Below are 15461 nucleotides of genomic sequence, written 5' to 3' on the forward strand. Positions count from 1 at the left end.
CCAATCTGTAGCAACTGTGTGAAGGCATCGCATCATCGTGGACAACATCCCTGTGGAACGTTTCCGCCACCTTGTAGAATGCCCCGAATAATTCAGGCTGTTCTGGAAGCAAAGGGAGGTCCGATCCGGTACTAGATGGGTGTACCTAATAAACTAACCTCTGTGTGTATATATTCGAACAGAACCGGTGTTTTGGTCTCATCAGACGCAGAAGAATCAGTTCAACTGCAGTGAGGTGAACGAACAGGCACTGGGCTGGGGTGCAGTGTGCTAGCTAACAGGCACTGGGCTGGGGTGCAGTGTGCTAGATAACAGGCACTGGGCTGGGGTGCAGTGTGTTAGTTTACAGACACTGGGCTGGGGTGCAGTGTGTTAGTTTACAGGCACTGGGCTGGGGTGCAGTGTGCTAGCTAACAGGCACTGGGCTGGGGTGCAGTGTGCTAGCTAACTGGGCTGGGGTGCAGTGTGCTAGATAACAGGCACTGGGCTGGGGTACAGTGTGCTAGATAACTGGTTCTGGGCTGGGGTGCAGTGTGCTAGATAACAGGCACTGGGCTGGGGTGCAGTGTGCTAGCTAACAGGCACTGGGCTGAGGTGCAGTGTGCTACCTAACAGGCACTGGGCTGGGGTGCAGTGTGCTAGATAACAGGCACTGGGCTGGGGTGCAGTGTGCTAGCCAACAGGCACTGGGGCTCTGGCAGCAGTCATAATCCCTGCACTGTGCTCCTCTCACGCACCTCTGTGTTCTGGAACATTACACCCTGTGCGTCAGTGTCTCCTTGTCGCTCAGAGCAATGATGACTGACTGTAGTATTCCCCATAGAATGTATACAAAGGCTCTATCCCCGGCATTTGTTACCATTCTAATCCTAGGTGTTTTAGAGGGGTTGGGATAAAGCTGAACACACATTTCGTCTTGTACACTGGACAATATAATCTTCCTTTTCTTCTGTTTCCACTAATCTTAGGCGAATGTACACAGCAGACCAACGCATGGGCTTGGCTGGAGAAGGAATCCCTGAGGACTCAGAGTCGCCTACTATTGTCCTCAATGGTCCCGATGTCGATCTCCACACTGACTCAGGTAAACAGATCAACAGTGTGTGCATCCAAAATGGCTTCCTATTCCCTATTTAGTGCACTACTTTGACCAAAGCCCTATGGGTCCCTCGCTCCATGAGACTCAAAATGATCTGACTTAAAGGGACATGTAAAAACAAAATATTCATCATCTCCAGCACCACCCCAACATCAACATACAGTATATGAAAATGGCTCGTTACTATGTTTTGTGGGGGGGGGAAATCGAGGAAGTTAAGTGTTTCCAATGACATCATCAGTGTGCATTATGTGAGTTTTAACCAATTATGAGTAGGGATTGCCTACTAATTGTCTACTAATTGGTTAATGATATCATTGGATATAGTTATCTTCCTTTACAACAACACATAGATAATGGCCATTTTCACATATGTTGATGTTGTGGTGGTGCTGGAGATGATGAATATGAAGTTGAAAAAGGGTGAAATTTCCCTTTAACCCTTAATTGCATTTAGTAGCTTGTTGTTGCTACTGGCAATAACAGCCCAGTGCAGATAAGGCAACACAGCTTTATTGACCTTTTTAGGTAAACACTAACGCTACTCGTTCTGCATGTTTATTCAGTTTAGCTTTGTTCTCTGTCACTCACACACAAACGCTCTTTGCGTTTGGTCCAACGGATGGAGTGCACGGCCCTTCTAGTCAGATCTGCCCAGGCCAAAGGACCAGGTTTTTTGGACATACATTCTATTGTCTTATTATTGCCCTCCATTCCTAACCCTTTCAGATAATGCTGTGGTTGTGGAGCCAGCCTCTGGTCTTGGAGCAGACCTGTTGGATCTCTACCAGAGAGGAGAAGGATCTGACATCAGCATCCAAGTAGGGGAGCAGGTCTTCTCCTGTCACAGGTAATCAATCAGCCGATACAATGTATGAAGTACTTTTTGCATCAGCAGTGGTCACAAAGGGATTTAGTGTAACTTGGCCTAGACACCACAGACCAAACAGAAGCACAGTGGCCAGGAAAAAAACTCCCTAGAAGGAAGAAACCTAGTAGCACAATAAGGTCTAAAGGTCAATCAATATTTGTGTAGGAGAATGACTATGATTGTTTTGTTTTTATCTCCTACACAAAACCCCGCCTGGGACTTATCAAACCTCTGTACATCTCAATTCCTCTTCTATCTATGCATAATTTGATGCAACTCAGTAGGTTGTAGATGGCGTTAGTAGGTGTATTATTTTCACAAAGCAGTTATAGTTCATAACACCAGGCCTACATATAGTTCAATCGAGTAAAGGCTTAACTCCATGACAATAGAGACAGAATACAATATGGAATTTTATTGAATAGTTTTGGGTAGGCCTTGTCCCCCCCCCCCCCCAGCGAGTGGGAGACATAAGGTTTGAGTTGACATATAAATACTCCGCTAGATTCATGCTCATATGTTGAAGGAAAGGAAAGTGATTATTGCACGAGTAACCCCATAGATTAATCATCGAGCGTGGTGGAATTGCCTTAGTGTGCCATGCTCACAGGCTGAAGTTAATTGATGAATGACGTTCCGCACACTTGCTTATAGTAAAGGAGGACTAAAGACGTGACGCTATGCTGATGAGGTAACATAAACACTAACACGGATACCTGCTATCCTGCTATGCTAATGAGGTAACATTATAAACGTGCATTATTTCCCTGTAACGCACAGTATATTTGCACAGTAGAATTCAAAACCTATAGTTCATTTTTACAAGTTTTGTTGGAGCTGCATTTGAAAGTAAAAGTCCAATTGAAAACAGTAGTGGGATTGTTGAGTTCGATTTTCATAGTTAGCTAAGCTACTAAGTCTGTTTATTTGGTTGCCATAACAACTACTGTAGCTATCTAGTAAACTTGCTAGCTACTTCAGTGGATGTTGCATACATTTCTACCTGCAAATGAACACATTTCTAGCGACAAATGTGTTCAATTATAGCCATGGTATAAAAGGGATAATCAACTCAGGGCTCTATGCGTTCTCTGTAAAATAATGCAACTCCGTGAAAGGTCAGTTCCACACGTGAATTATTTTCCATAAAAATAACAGCCCCTCATTTATTACCCCTTACTCACTAGATAAATGAAGGGATGATCCATTCAGACCAGCCTTACTGATTGAACTTTCGTTACTACATTAACATTCTCTGGCATTTGATTGACTTCCCTGATGCTCAAACTTGATCGATTGTTGGGCAGTTCCTCGTGTAATAGTGATACATACACATGCAAGGCTGTTTGGAAGTGGATTGAGTACAGATACTGCTAATGATATGCTGATACATACTGATGCACTTCTTGTACATGAAGAGTTGGATAATAGCTACTGATCTTGTGTGTTTTTTTAATGTATTTGTGTGTCACATGAAATCATGTTATAACAGTGTTATGCATTTGCATACAGGCGTCACTTTGAAGGGATATTTGCATAGATTGGTTACCATTTTGGCATGCAATCTGAACAGTTGGATTTCAGGCACCAATAAATGGTCACGATTATACATTGACCTTTGAATCAAACATCAACCTGAAAAAGCCCCACAGACCAGCATTTAAACCAATAATGTGCACCAAGCACAACCATCTGTCTCTGTGTCCAAAAATGTTGCTTGATTTATCTTCATGTTTCTGTTATCATTCATTGATAAAAAGTAAGCTGTACAACACAATCACAGTCCTCAAGGCCAGAGGGTTTCACCAAGCCGTTACGCTGTGGTGAGGTCATTCAGTGGTGCAGAGGTAGTGCTAGTACTAAACATGGAGACAGGTTTCTCCCTCCCTGCCTGTGCTCAGGGGATCTACCCAGACAGACAGACAGTGTAATGCAGCTCCTCTTCAGATGAATGCGGGAAAACCTTTTTTGGTGTTTTTCTAGCGTTCCATGCCGTGTGAGCCTTGACTGCAGTGCAACACTGCTGAATCTGATTAGTATGGTAGCCCAGTGGTGCCTGCCTGCTTTCCGCAGTTCTCTCTCGCTCCCTTCTTCTCTCGATGCCACTCCACTGGGTCTGAGCTGTGATCTACCAATCACTTTCATCCATCCCTCCACCCCCACCTCCCCCAGCTGGGGGAAGAGAAGCGATATCAAGACTGACTGACACAGACACACACCTACCTCTGCTGAGGGAAGAGAAGATTTATTCCCCTCCTCATGGAGACTGACTGACATTCACAATCTGGAGCCTTTCATTTACAGCAGCAAGACTTCTACAGCTCTTTGTATGAAGTCACTCTTTTGTTCCACATACAGGAGGACTTGTCATGTTCTATACGTTAGGCTGATGGTGCTACTAAAGTTTGGAGTACAACGCTGTTTGGAGTACAACGCTGTACCATCATGACTACCTTTTGTTACGACTTTAGTGTCTCCCAATAACCCAATAACACAAGTGTGGCCAATATTCTTAATATACACTGCATGGTCAAAAGTATGTGTCAAAAGTATGTGGACACTTGCTCATCGAATATCTCATTCCAAAATCATGGGCATTAATATAGAGTTGGTCACCCCTTTGCTGCTATAACAGCCTCCACTCTTCTGGGAAGGCTTTCCACTTTCCATTTTGCTCCTTGATGTTTCCACTTCACAATAACACCACTTAGAGTTGACCAGGGCAGCTTGAGCAGGGCAGATATTTGACAAACTGCCTTGTTGAAAAGTTGGCGTCCTATGATGGTGCCACATTGAAAGTCACTGAGCTCTTCAGTAAGGCCATTCTACTGCCAATGTTTGTCTATGGAGATTGTATGTCTGTGTGCTCGATATTATACACCTGTCAGCAACGGGTGTGGCTGAAATAGTCAAATCCACTCATTTGAAGGGCTGTCCACAAACTTTTGTATATTTAGTGTATGCAATTTAGCAGACACTTTTATCCAAAGCAATTTAGTCATGCGTGCATACATTTTCGTATGGGTGGCCCCAGGGAGATGGCAGCCACTGTTTTAAAGAATAGTGACAGTAATCACTTAGAATTGATGGAAATGTGTTGGAAAAGCTTTGAGACATTCACGATTCTTTCAGCAGCCTTTTTTACTGTCAATTCTCTCCAGTCACGTCGTCTATTTCTGCTTCTATAATAAGATCTGCTACAGAAGAGGACACCCCTCCTGAAGTGTAGTTAAATGATCACTCTGAGAGAATTATAGCACACTCCAAGTATATGGAATCACAGAATGGCAATGGGGGGGTTAAATAAAGACTATACTATTTACAGTATGTGGGTGTGTGAGAGAGAAAAGCAGAGGGGTTTGACTGTGGAGGGGGGGGGCCTTCCTCGTCCATGACAAGATAAGCTAGTGAATAATGGTGACTGTAAAACTGTGGATCCACTCTGATGATTTTCATGAGCTGTCATGATGCTAGAGATGATCTGAAGATCATATTAGATATGCAATGTGCTGCAGGGTCATATGTGCATCTCAGTGGCAGTTGAGCATCATCTTGGTAAAAACATGGGCTTCGGTTCAGAGACTGCAGAATGGTTCTTTGATGTCCAGATCAGTCACTTCTCTGAAGGTCTGTGTGCCAGACATACCGTCACCATGTGTCCCTTCAGGGCCAGCTACACCATCACCACACATACACACACATGCACAGGCCACACAGCTGAAATTTGACTTGTGTGTGTTTTGTTTTTAGGGCGGTCCTGTGTGCGCGGTCTCAGTATTTCCGAGCTATGCTGTGTGGGAGTTGGATGGAGAGCTCCAGACAATGCATCACTCTACAGGGGTAGGTCCTGGCACACATACATACATACATACATACATACATACATACATACATACATACATACATACATTTATTTAAACTCAGTTTTCCACAATTTCTGACATTTAATCCTAGTAAAAAGTCCCCGTCTTAGGTCAGTTAGGATCACCACTTTATTTTAAGAATGTGAAATGTGAGAATAATAGTAGAGAGAGTGATTTATTTCGGCTTTTATTTCTTTCATCACATTCCCAGCGGGTCAGAAGTTTACATGCACTCAATTAGTATTTGGTAGTATTGCCTTTAAATTGTATAACTTGGGTCAAACGTTTCGGGTTGCCTTCCACAAGCTTACCACAATAGGTTGGGTGAATTTTGGCCCATTCCTCCTGCCAGAGCTGGTGTAACTGAGTCAGGTTTGTAGGCCTCCTTGCTTGCACACGCTTTTTCAGTTCTGCCCACAAATTTTCTATGGGTTTGAGGTCAGGGCTTTGTGATGTTCTCTCCAATACCTTGACTTTGATGTCCTTAAGCCATTTTGCCACAACTTTGGAAGTACGCTTGGGGTCATTGTCCATTTGGAAGACCCATTTGCGACCAAGCTTTAGCTTCCTGACTGATGTCCTGAGATATTGCTTCAATATATCCACATAATTTCCCTACCTCATGATGCCATCTATTTTGAGAAGTTTTTTATTTGTATTTTTTTTATTTAACCTTTATTTAACCAGGTAGGCTAGTCGAGAACGAGTTCTCATTTACAACTGCGACCTGGCCAAGATAAAGCATAGCAGTGTGAACCGACAACAACACAGAGTTACACATGGAGTAAACAGTTAACAAGTCAATAACACAGTAGAAAAAAGAAAGAGTCTATATACATTGTGTGCAAAAGGCATGAGGAGGTATGTGAATAATTACAACTTTGCAGATTAACACTGGAGTGATAAATGATCAGATGGTCATGTGCAGGTAGAGATACTGGTGTGCAAAAGAGCAGAAAAGTAAATAAATATAAACAGTATGGGGATGAGGTAGGTAAATTGGGTGGGCTATTTACCGATGGATTATGTACAGCTGCAGCGATCGGTTAGCTGCTCAGATAGCAGATGTTTGAAGTTGGTGAGGGAGATAAAAATCTCCAACTTCAGCAATTTTTGCAATTCGTTCCAGTCACAGGCAGCAGAGAACTGGAAGGAAAGGCGGCCAAATGAGGTGTTGACTTTAGGGATGATCAGTGAGATACACCTGCTGGAGCGTGTGCTACGGGTGGGTGTTGCCATCGTGACCAGTGAACTGAGATAAGGCGGAGCTTTACCTAGCATGGACTTGTAGATGACCTGGAGCCAGTGGGTCTTGCGACGAATATGTAGTGAGGGCCAGCCGACTAGAGCATACAGGTCGCAGTGGTGGGTGGTATAAGGTGCTTTAGTAACAAAACGGAAGGCACTGTGATAAACTGCATCCAGTTTGCTGAGTAGAGTATTGGAAGCTATTTTGTAGATGACATCGCCGAAGTCGAGGATCGGTAGGATAGTCAGTTTTACTAGGGTAAGTTTGGCGGCGTGAGTGAAGGAGGATTTGCTGCGGAATAGAAAGCCGACTCTAGATTTTATTTTAGATTTGAGATATTTGATATAAGTCTGGAAAGAGAGTTTACAGTCTAGCCAGACACCTAGGTACTTATAGATGTCCTCATATTCTAGGTTGGAACCATCCAGGGTGGTGATGCTAGTCGGGCGTGCGGGTGCAGGCAGCGAACGGTTGAAAAGCATGCATTTGGTTTTACTAGCGTTTTAAGAGCAGTTGGGGGCCACGGAAGGAGTGTTGTATGGCATTGAAGCTCGTTTGGAGGTTAGATAGCACAGTGTCCAAGGAAGGGCCAAGAAGTATACAGAATGGTGTCATCTGCGTAGAGGTGGATCAAGGAATTGCCCGTAGCAAGAGCAACATCATTGATATATACAGAGAAAAGAGTCGGCCCGAGAATTGAACCATGTGGCACCCCCATAGACTGCCAGAGGACCGGACAACATGCCCTCCGATTTGACACACTGAACTCTGTCTGCAAAGTAGTTGGTGAACCAGGCAAGGCAGTCATTAGAAAAACCGAGGCTACTGAGTCTGCCGATAAGAATATGGTGATTGACAGCGTCGAAAGCCTTGGCCAGGTCGATGAAGACAGCTGCACAGTACTGTACTGTCTTTTATCGATGGCGATTATGATATCCTTTAGTACCTTGAGCGTGGCTGAGGTGCACCCGTGACCGGCTCGGAAACCAGATTGCACAGCGGAGAAGGTACGGTGGGATTCGAGATAGTCAGTGATCTGTTTGTTGACTTGGCTTTCGAAGACCTTAGATAGGCAGGGCAGGATGGATATAGGTCTGTAACAGTTTGGGTCCAGGGTGTCTCCCCCTTTGAAGAGGGGGATGACTGCGGCAGCGTTCCAATCCTTGGGGATCTCAGACGATATAAGAGGTTGAACAGGCTGGTAATAGGGGTTGCGACAATGGAGGCGGATAGTTTCAGAAATAGAGGGTCCAGATTGTCAAGCCCAGCTGATTTGTACGGGTCCAGGTTTTGCAGCTCTTTCAGAATATCTGCTATCTGGATTTGGGTAAAGGAGAAGCTGGGGAGGCTTGGGCGAGTAGCTGCGGGGGGGGCGGAGCTGTTGGCCGAGGTTGGAGTAGCCAGGAGGAAGGCATGGCCAGCCGTTGAGAAATGCTTGTTGAAGTTTTCGATAATCATGGATTTATCGGTGGTGACCGCGTTACCTAGCCTCAGTGCAGTGGACAGCTGGGAGGAGGTGCTCTTGTTCTCCATGGACTTTACAGTGTCCCAGAACTTTTTGGAGTTAGAGTTACAGGATGCAAATTTCTGCTTGAAGAAGCTGGCCTTTGCTTTCCTGACTGACTGCGTGTATTGGTTCCTGACTTCCCTGAACAGTTGCATATCGCGGGGACTATTCGATGCTATTGCAGTCCGCCACAGGATGTTTTTGTGCTGGTCGTGCACCAGTCCCTCCGGCAGCAAAGCACCGCCACATGATGCTGCCACCCCTATGCTTCATGGTTGGGATGGTGTTCTTCGGCTTGCAAACCTCCCCCTTTTTCCTCCAAACATAACGATGGTCATTATGGCCAAACAGTTCTATTCTTGTTTCAAGAAGTCCGTAGTCCGTAGTCTGTAATTTTTATGGAGCTTTTGGAGCAGTGGCTTCTTCCTTGCTGAGCGGCCTTTCAGGTTATTTCGATATAGGACTCGTTTTACTGTGGATATAGAAACGTATGTACCTGTCTCCTCCATCTTCACAAGGTCCTTTGCTGTTATTCTGGGATTGATTTGCACTTTTCGCACCAAAGTACGTTCATCTCTAGGAGACGCGTCTCCTTCCTGAGCGGTATAATGGCTGTGTGGTCCAATGGTGTTTAAACTTGCGTACTATTATTTGTACAGATGAACGTGGTACCTTCAGGCGTTTGGAAATTCATCCCACGGATGAACCCGACTTGTGGAGACTGCCTGAAATGTTTGACCCAAGTTAATCAATTTAAAGGCAATACTACCAAATACCAATTGAGTGTATGTAAACTTCTGACCCACTTGGAATGTGATGAAAGAAATAAACTCAAAAAAGAAATGATTCTCTCAACTATTATTCTGACATTTCACATTCTTAAAATGAAGTGGTGATCCTAACTGACCTAAGCCAGGAAATTTTTACTAGGATTAAATGTCAGGAATTGTGAAAGCCAAATACATTTAATATCAGTTTAAGGTGTTTGTAAACTTCCGACTTCAACTGTACATACTGGCCAAGGGATGGTTAGGACTGAAGTCCTTCTTCGTCTATAATGTCTATTCATCGGTAATGTCTACATCTGCGTCCCAAATTGCAGCTTATTCCCTATATAGTGTACTACTTTTGTCAGAAGGTGTGCACTATAAAGTGAATAGGCTGCCATTTGGGACGCAACTTATACCTCCACTCTGGTGTATCAATAACAAGGCTCATTGTCTCCCAACAACAATTGAAGTCTGCTGCCTATCCTATACTGCATTAATAATTCATACTGTGGGTGCTGAGAATATATTAGCCTATATCAGGCTGGCTCTTTATGGGGTTTCATGCACACACCAAGGTTAGTCTCAATTTGAATTGAAGGCAGTCATTTCAGGAAATTATTTGAATTTGACATTCAGAAATGTAAAAACGTTTAAAATAAATTGCTTCTGCTTTATTGAGAAGTCATTAAGTGGAATTTACATTTTATGTATACTATCTGAATTGACTGCAAACAAACCGCTAACTACAGACAGTGTGATTCCACTCACTCGGATAATTTCCAAACCAGGTCATCTACCGTTGTTTTTAAGTCCTCTCTACCCTTGCCGTCAGAGCGGTGTGGCAGCAGAGACAAACGAGGCTGCACTCTCCTAAGGGGAGAGTAATGTCACTCGTCTCAGCTTGGCTGATCTGAGAGTAATTGGGGATGACACTCTGTCACCATGCAGGATGGGTGTGCTGAGGCACTGTACTGGAGGACTCTGGGGGAAATACCCCGTAGGCCCGAGTGACAATGTTTTTTAGTGCTGCTCTTCACTTAGAATTGCATTTTATGAAAAATGTAATTTGGCTCAATAAATAGATGTTTAGATATTATTTATTGAACCATTATTTTTAGTTTAGTAAGATAAAATCAGTTTTGCAAGAGACACTTGTACAATTTCTTCACGCTTATAGCTTGAATTAAAAGCCTACAGCACCCCAGATCAGACGGCAGATCAGACAGTAGATTTGAAGTGGGATGATGGTTCTACTTTGCCTACAGAGGTAACGACACTGTTGTTATTTTCAGTCTGGGGCCAGATGAGATGGAGATTCTCCTACAGTTCATGTATGGTGCCATAATAGACCTACCACCCAGAGCCAGTGCCAGGTATGTACCTTAAAAAATGTGAAGTTGAATCCAAACATACTGTCAGGTAGACATACAGTGCATTCTGGAAGTATTCAGACCCTTTCCCTTTTTCAACTTTTTGTTACGTTTCAGCCTTGTTCTAAAATGTATTAAATACATTTTTTTACTCATCAAACTACTCACATTTACATTTACATTTAAGTCATTTAGCAGACGCTCTTATCCAGAGCGACTTACAAATTGGTGCGTTCACCTTAAGACATCCAGTGGAACAGCCACTTTACAATAGTGCATCTAAATCTTTTAAGGGGGGGGTGAGAAGGATTACTTTATCCTATCCTAGGTATTCCTGAAAGAGGTGGGGTTTCAGGTGTCTCCGGAAGGTGGTGATTGACTCCGCTGTCCTGGCGTCGTGAGGGAGTTTGTTCCACCATTGGGGGGCCAGAGCAGCGAACAGTTTTGACTGGGCTGCGCGGGAACTGTACTTCCTCAGTGGTAGGGAGGCGAGCAGGCCAGAGGTGGATGAACGCAGTGCCCTTGTTTGGGTGTAGGGCCTGATCAGAGCCTGGAGGTACTGAGGTGCCGTTCCCCTCACAGCTCCGTAGGCAAGCACCATGGTCTTGTAGCGGATGCGAGCTTCAACTGGAAGCCAGTGGAGAGAGCGGAGGAGCGGGGTGACGTGAGAGAACTTGGGAAGGTTGAACACCAGACGGGCTGCGGCGTTCTGGATGAGTTGTAGGGGTTTAATGGCACAGGCAGGGAGCCCAGCCAACAGCGAGTTGCAGTAATCCAGACGGGAGATGACAAGTGCCTGGATTAGGACCTGCGCTGCTTCCTGTGTGAGGCAGGGTCGTACTCTGCGGATGTTGTAGAGCATGAACCTACAAGAACGGGCCACCGCCTTGATGTTAGTTGAGAACGACAGGGTGTTGTCCAGGATCACGCCAAGGTTCTTAGCGCTCTGGGAGGAGGACACAATGGAGTTGTCAACCGTGATGGCGAGATCATGGAATGGGCAGTCCTTCCCGGGAGGAAGAACAGCTCCGTCTTGCCGAGGTTCAGCTTGAGGTGGTGATCCGTCATCCACACTGATATGTCTGCCAGACATGCAGAGATGCGATTCGCCACCTGGTCATCAGAAGGGGGAAAGGAGAAGATTAATTGTGTGTCGTCTGCATAGCAATGATAGGAGAGACCATGTGAGGTTATGACAGAGCCAAGTGACTTGGTGTATAGCGAGAATAGGAGAGGGCCTAGAACAGAGCCCTGGGGGACGCCAGTGGTGAGAGCGCGTGGTGAGGAGACAGATTCTCGCCACGCCACCTGGTAGGAGCGACCTGTCAGGTAGGACGCAATCCAAGCGTGGGCCGCGCCGGAGATGCCCAACTCGGAGAGGGTGGAGAGGAGGATCTGATGGTTCACAGTATCGAAGGCAGCCGATAGGTCTAGAAGGATGAGAGCAGAGGAGAGAGTTAGCTTTAGCAGTGCGGAGGGCCTCCGTGATACAGAGAAGAGCAGTCTCAGTTGAATGACTAGTCTTGAAACCTGACTGATTTGGATCAAGAAGGTCATTCTGAGAGAGATAGCGGGAGAGCAAGTACCCCATAATGACAACTTATTTACATAAGTATTCAGACCCTTTGCAATGAGACTCGAAATTGAGTTTAGGTGCATCCTGTTTCCATTGATCATCCTTGAGATGTTTCTACTTGATTGGAGTCTACCTATGGTAAATTCAATTGATTGGACATGATTTGGAAAGGCACACACCTGTCTATATAAGTTGACAGTGCATGTCAGATGAAAAACCAAGCCATGAGATCAAAGGAATTGTTTGTAGAGCTCCGAGACAGGATTGTGTCGAGGCGAAGATCTGGGGAAGGTCCCCAAGAACACAATGGTCTCCATCATTCTTAAATGGAAGAAATTTGGAACCACCAAGACTCTTCTTAGAGCTGGCCGCCCAGCCAAACTGAACAATCGGGGGAGAAGGGCCTTGGTCAACAACCCGATGGTCACTCTGAATGGGAGAAACTCCCCAAATACAGGTGTGCCAAGCTTGTAGCATCATACCCAAGAAGACTCGAGGCTGTAATTACTGCCAAAGGTTCTTCTACAAAGTACAGAGTAAAGGGTCTGAATACTTATGTAAATGTGATAGTTTGTCATTATGGAGGTATTGTGTGTAGATTGATGAGCGTGAAAAAAAACAATTTAATACATTTTAGGATAAGGCTGCAACGTGACAAAATGTGGAAAAAGACAAGGTGTTGGAATATTTTCTGAATGCACTGTATACGTCTTACACACTTTGTTTGCATTGCCTATATCTCTCTGAATTAAATTGAAAGGTTTTGAAAATCAGGTTAAAAATAATATGTTTACCATTTTGTTAATTTGGTATGAAAATAACGTTTCTTTAAAATTAATCTGTAATCGAAGGTTAATCAAAATGATCACCACTGTACATGGTTCTCCCTTTTATTGCAACTTTTACCACTATGTTTCAGTACTGATCCATTTAGTGGGGTGATAAAGAATTCAGTTAAATATTTCAAATAATCTTGATTATTCTCTGTAAAATGTTCAATGTTGATTGCATGAATCTGAAACTTCATTGATTGATTGAAGTATTTGTGTATCTAATTAATTATGTTGTTAGATGTTTAAATTATCACGTTTCCTTTATTTTGGCAAAATACCAGGCGTTTCCGTGTCGTGTCAATCATAGAGAGAAATAGAGGACTGTTGATGGAAATTACTCGTTTTGGTATAGATATTGCTATTAAGGGTTTCCACCATTTAAAAGTAGTCCAAGTGGGTGTGGCTTCCTATGGGTTGGGAGTGATCAGCCAATTATCAGAGAGCATTATCTTCTTCAAATTGGCAGGGTTCATATGGTTATGAAAATACAAAAATTGTGTTTTCCTGGCCTGGAAAAGTTTTGGAAAATGATAATATCCTGAAAGTTTTTGGAAAAGTCATGGAAATGTATTTAGTCATTTCTGTTAATATAATTTATTTAGGCACCGTTTTTAGATATTTTATCAATCAAATAAAAATCAGCCAGGATCGGAATGACACTAGCACGTCTGTGTTTGTGCGTATCACATGCATGTGTGTGAGACAAGTGTGCCATTGCTCAAGGAGGGAGAGACAGTTGGACGTTGCAGCTGCAGGTAGGCCTGGCCTATAAAATATGATTGACGATAGACTAATAATTAGTTAGCCAATTCAAAACATATCTTGTACCCTCTCGTTAACTGTTTACCTATTATTAGCATGTATTAATGTTTTCGTTATGTCCCAAAAACATACCACATTACGCATACTTTTTACATCGAGAAGTACATCGAGATGCCGCCAATTGTTGGTCATGGAAATTTGGTGAGAAGTTATGAAATTCCCATCTGTCAAAATGTGTATTAACCCTGAATTGGGTTGCATATGGTTTGTAAACCAAAGACTAAAATAATATCCAGGAGCCAAGACCATGTTTATACCAGGACATTGGTCCCAAGATCCAGACCCAGTGAGTTGAGACCATGACCAAGGGCCCTTTCGTAAATTGTAGGAAACTCAAGTGGAGTAAACTCGAGTACAGTTCAGTAGAGTACAGTATAATAGAGTAGGGTATAGTAGATAACAGAACAGTAGAATAGGGTACAGTAGAGCACATTATAGACAGTGTTTGAGCTGTTGGAGGGTTGCAAGCCCCCCTGCTGTCTATGCATCTCAATACTCTACACTTTTTCCTGAAGTGTGCACTTTTCCACTACCCACATGGTGGTCCACTGTAGGTCAGTTGGTAGAGCATAGCGCATGCAACTTTAAATTGAAGGTAGCCTCAATGGCTGTCACAAACTCCATAATGGCACATATACAAAGATGAGATCTCTTTATATATCTCTATGGTGTCAATTGTTTCAGTCGTGACTGTTTCGGTTTGGAAAAAATGTTTTACTTATCACCATAGCTAACATATGGCTTGCTATATCTTTCATTTGGACAGATGTACAGTGCATTCGTAACGTATTCAGACCCCTGGACTTTTTTTCCTTTTTTTTTGCGTTACAGCCTTATTCTAAAATTGATTAAATTGTTTTCCCCTCTCATCAATCTACAAACAATACCTCATAATGGTAAATCAAAAGCAGTTATTTTGACATTTTTGCAAATTTATATAGAAAAAAAATGTATTATTATATTTACATATGTATTCATACCCTTTACTGAGTACTTTGTTCGTGCACCTTTTGCATCGATTACAGCCTCTAGTCTTCTTGGGTATGACGCTACAAGCTTTTCATCAAGGATCTCTCTGTACTTTGCTCTGTTCATCTTTGCCTCGATCCTGACTAGTCTCCCAGTCCCTGCTGCTGAAAAACATCCTATCCTCACAGCATGATGCTGCCACCGCCATGTTTCATCGTAGGGTTGGTACCAGGTTTCCTCTAGACGTGACGCTTGGCATTCAGGCCAAATAATTCAAACTTGGTTTCATCATATCAGAGAATCTTGTTTCTCATGGTCTGAGAGTCCTTTATGTGCCTTTTGGCATACTCCAAGCGGGCTGTCATTTACCTTTTACTGAGGAGTGGCTTCCGTCTGGCCACTCTACCATAAAGACCTGATTGGTGGAGTTCTGCAGAGATGGTTGTCCTTCTGGGAGGTTCTCCCATCTCCACAGAGGAACTCTGGAGCTCTGTCAGAGTGACCATCGAGTTCTTGGGCACCTCCCTGACCA

General features: G+C 43.7%; 1 protein-coding gene across 1 annotated transcript in view; it reads left to right on the plus strand.

The window, feature by feature from the left end:
* Nucleotides 1–15461, plus strand: part of LOC115145180 (BTB/POZ domain-containing protein 8-like) — a 46022-nt gene that overhangs the window by 5500 nt on the left and 25061 nt on the right. Inside the window, 4 exon segments of the mRNA XM_029686511.2 lie at nt 969–1084; nt 1829–1949; nt 5721–5810; nt 10652–10732. Of these exon segments, the coding sequence (XP_029542371.2) occupies nt 969–1084; nt 1829–1949; nt 5721–5810; nt 10652–10732 (408 nt within the window).

Source organism: Oncorhynchus nerka, linkage group LG17 (assembly GCF_034236695.1).
Source record: "Oncorhynchus nerka isolate Pitt River linkage group LG17, Oner_Uvic_2.0, whole genome shotgun sequence".
In the NCBI taxonomy this organism is placed as follows: Eukaryota; Metazoa; Chordata; class Actinopteri; order Salmoniformes; family Salmonidae; genus Oncorhynchus; species Oncorhynchus nerka.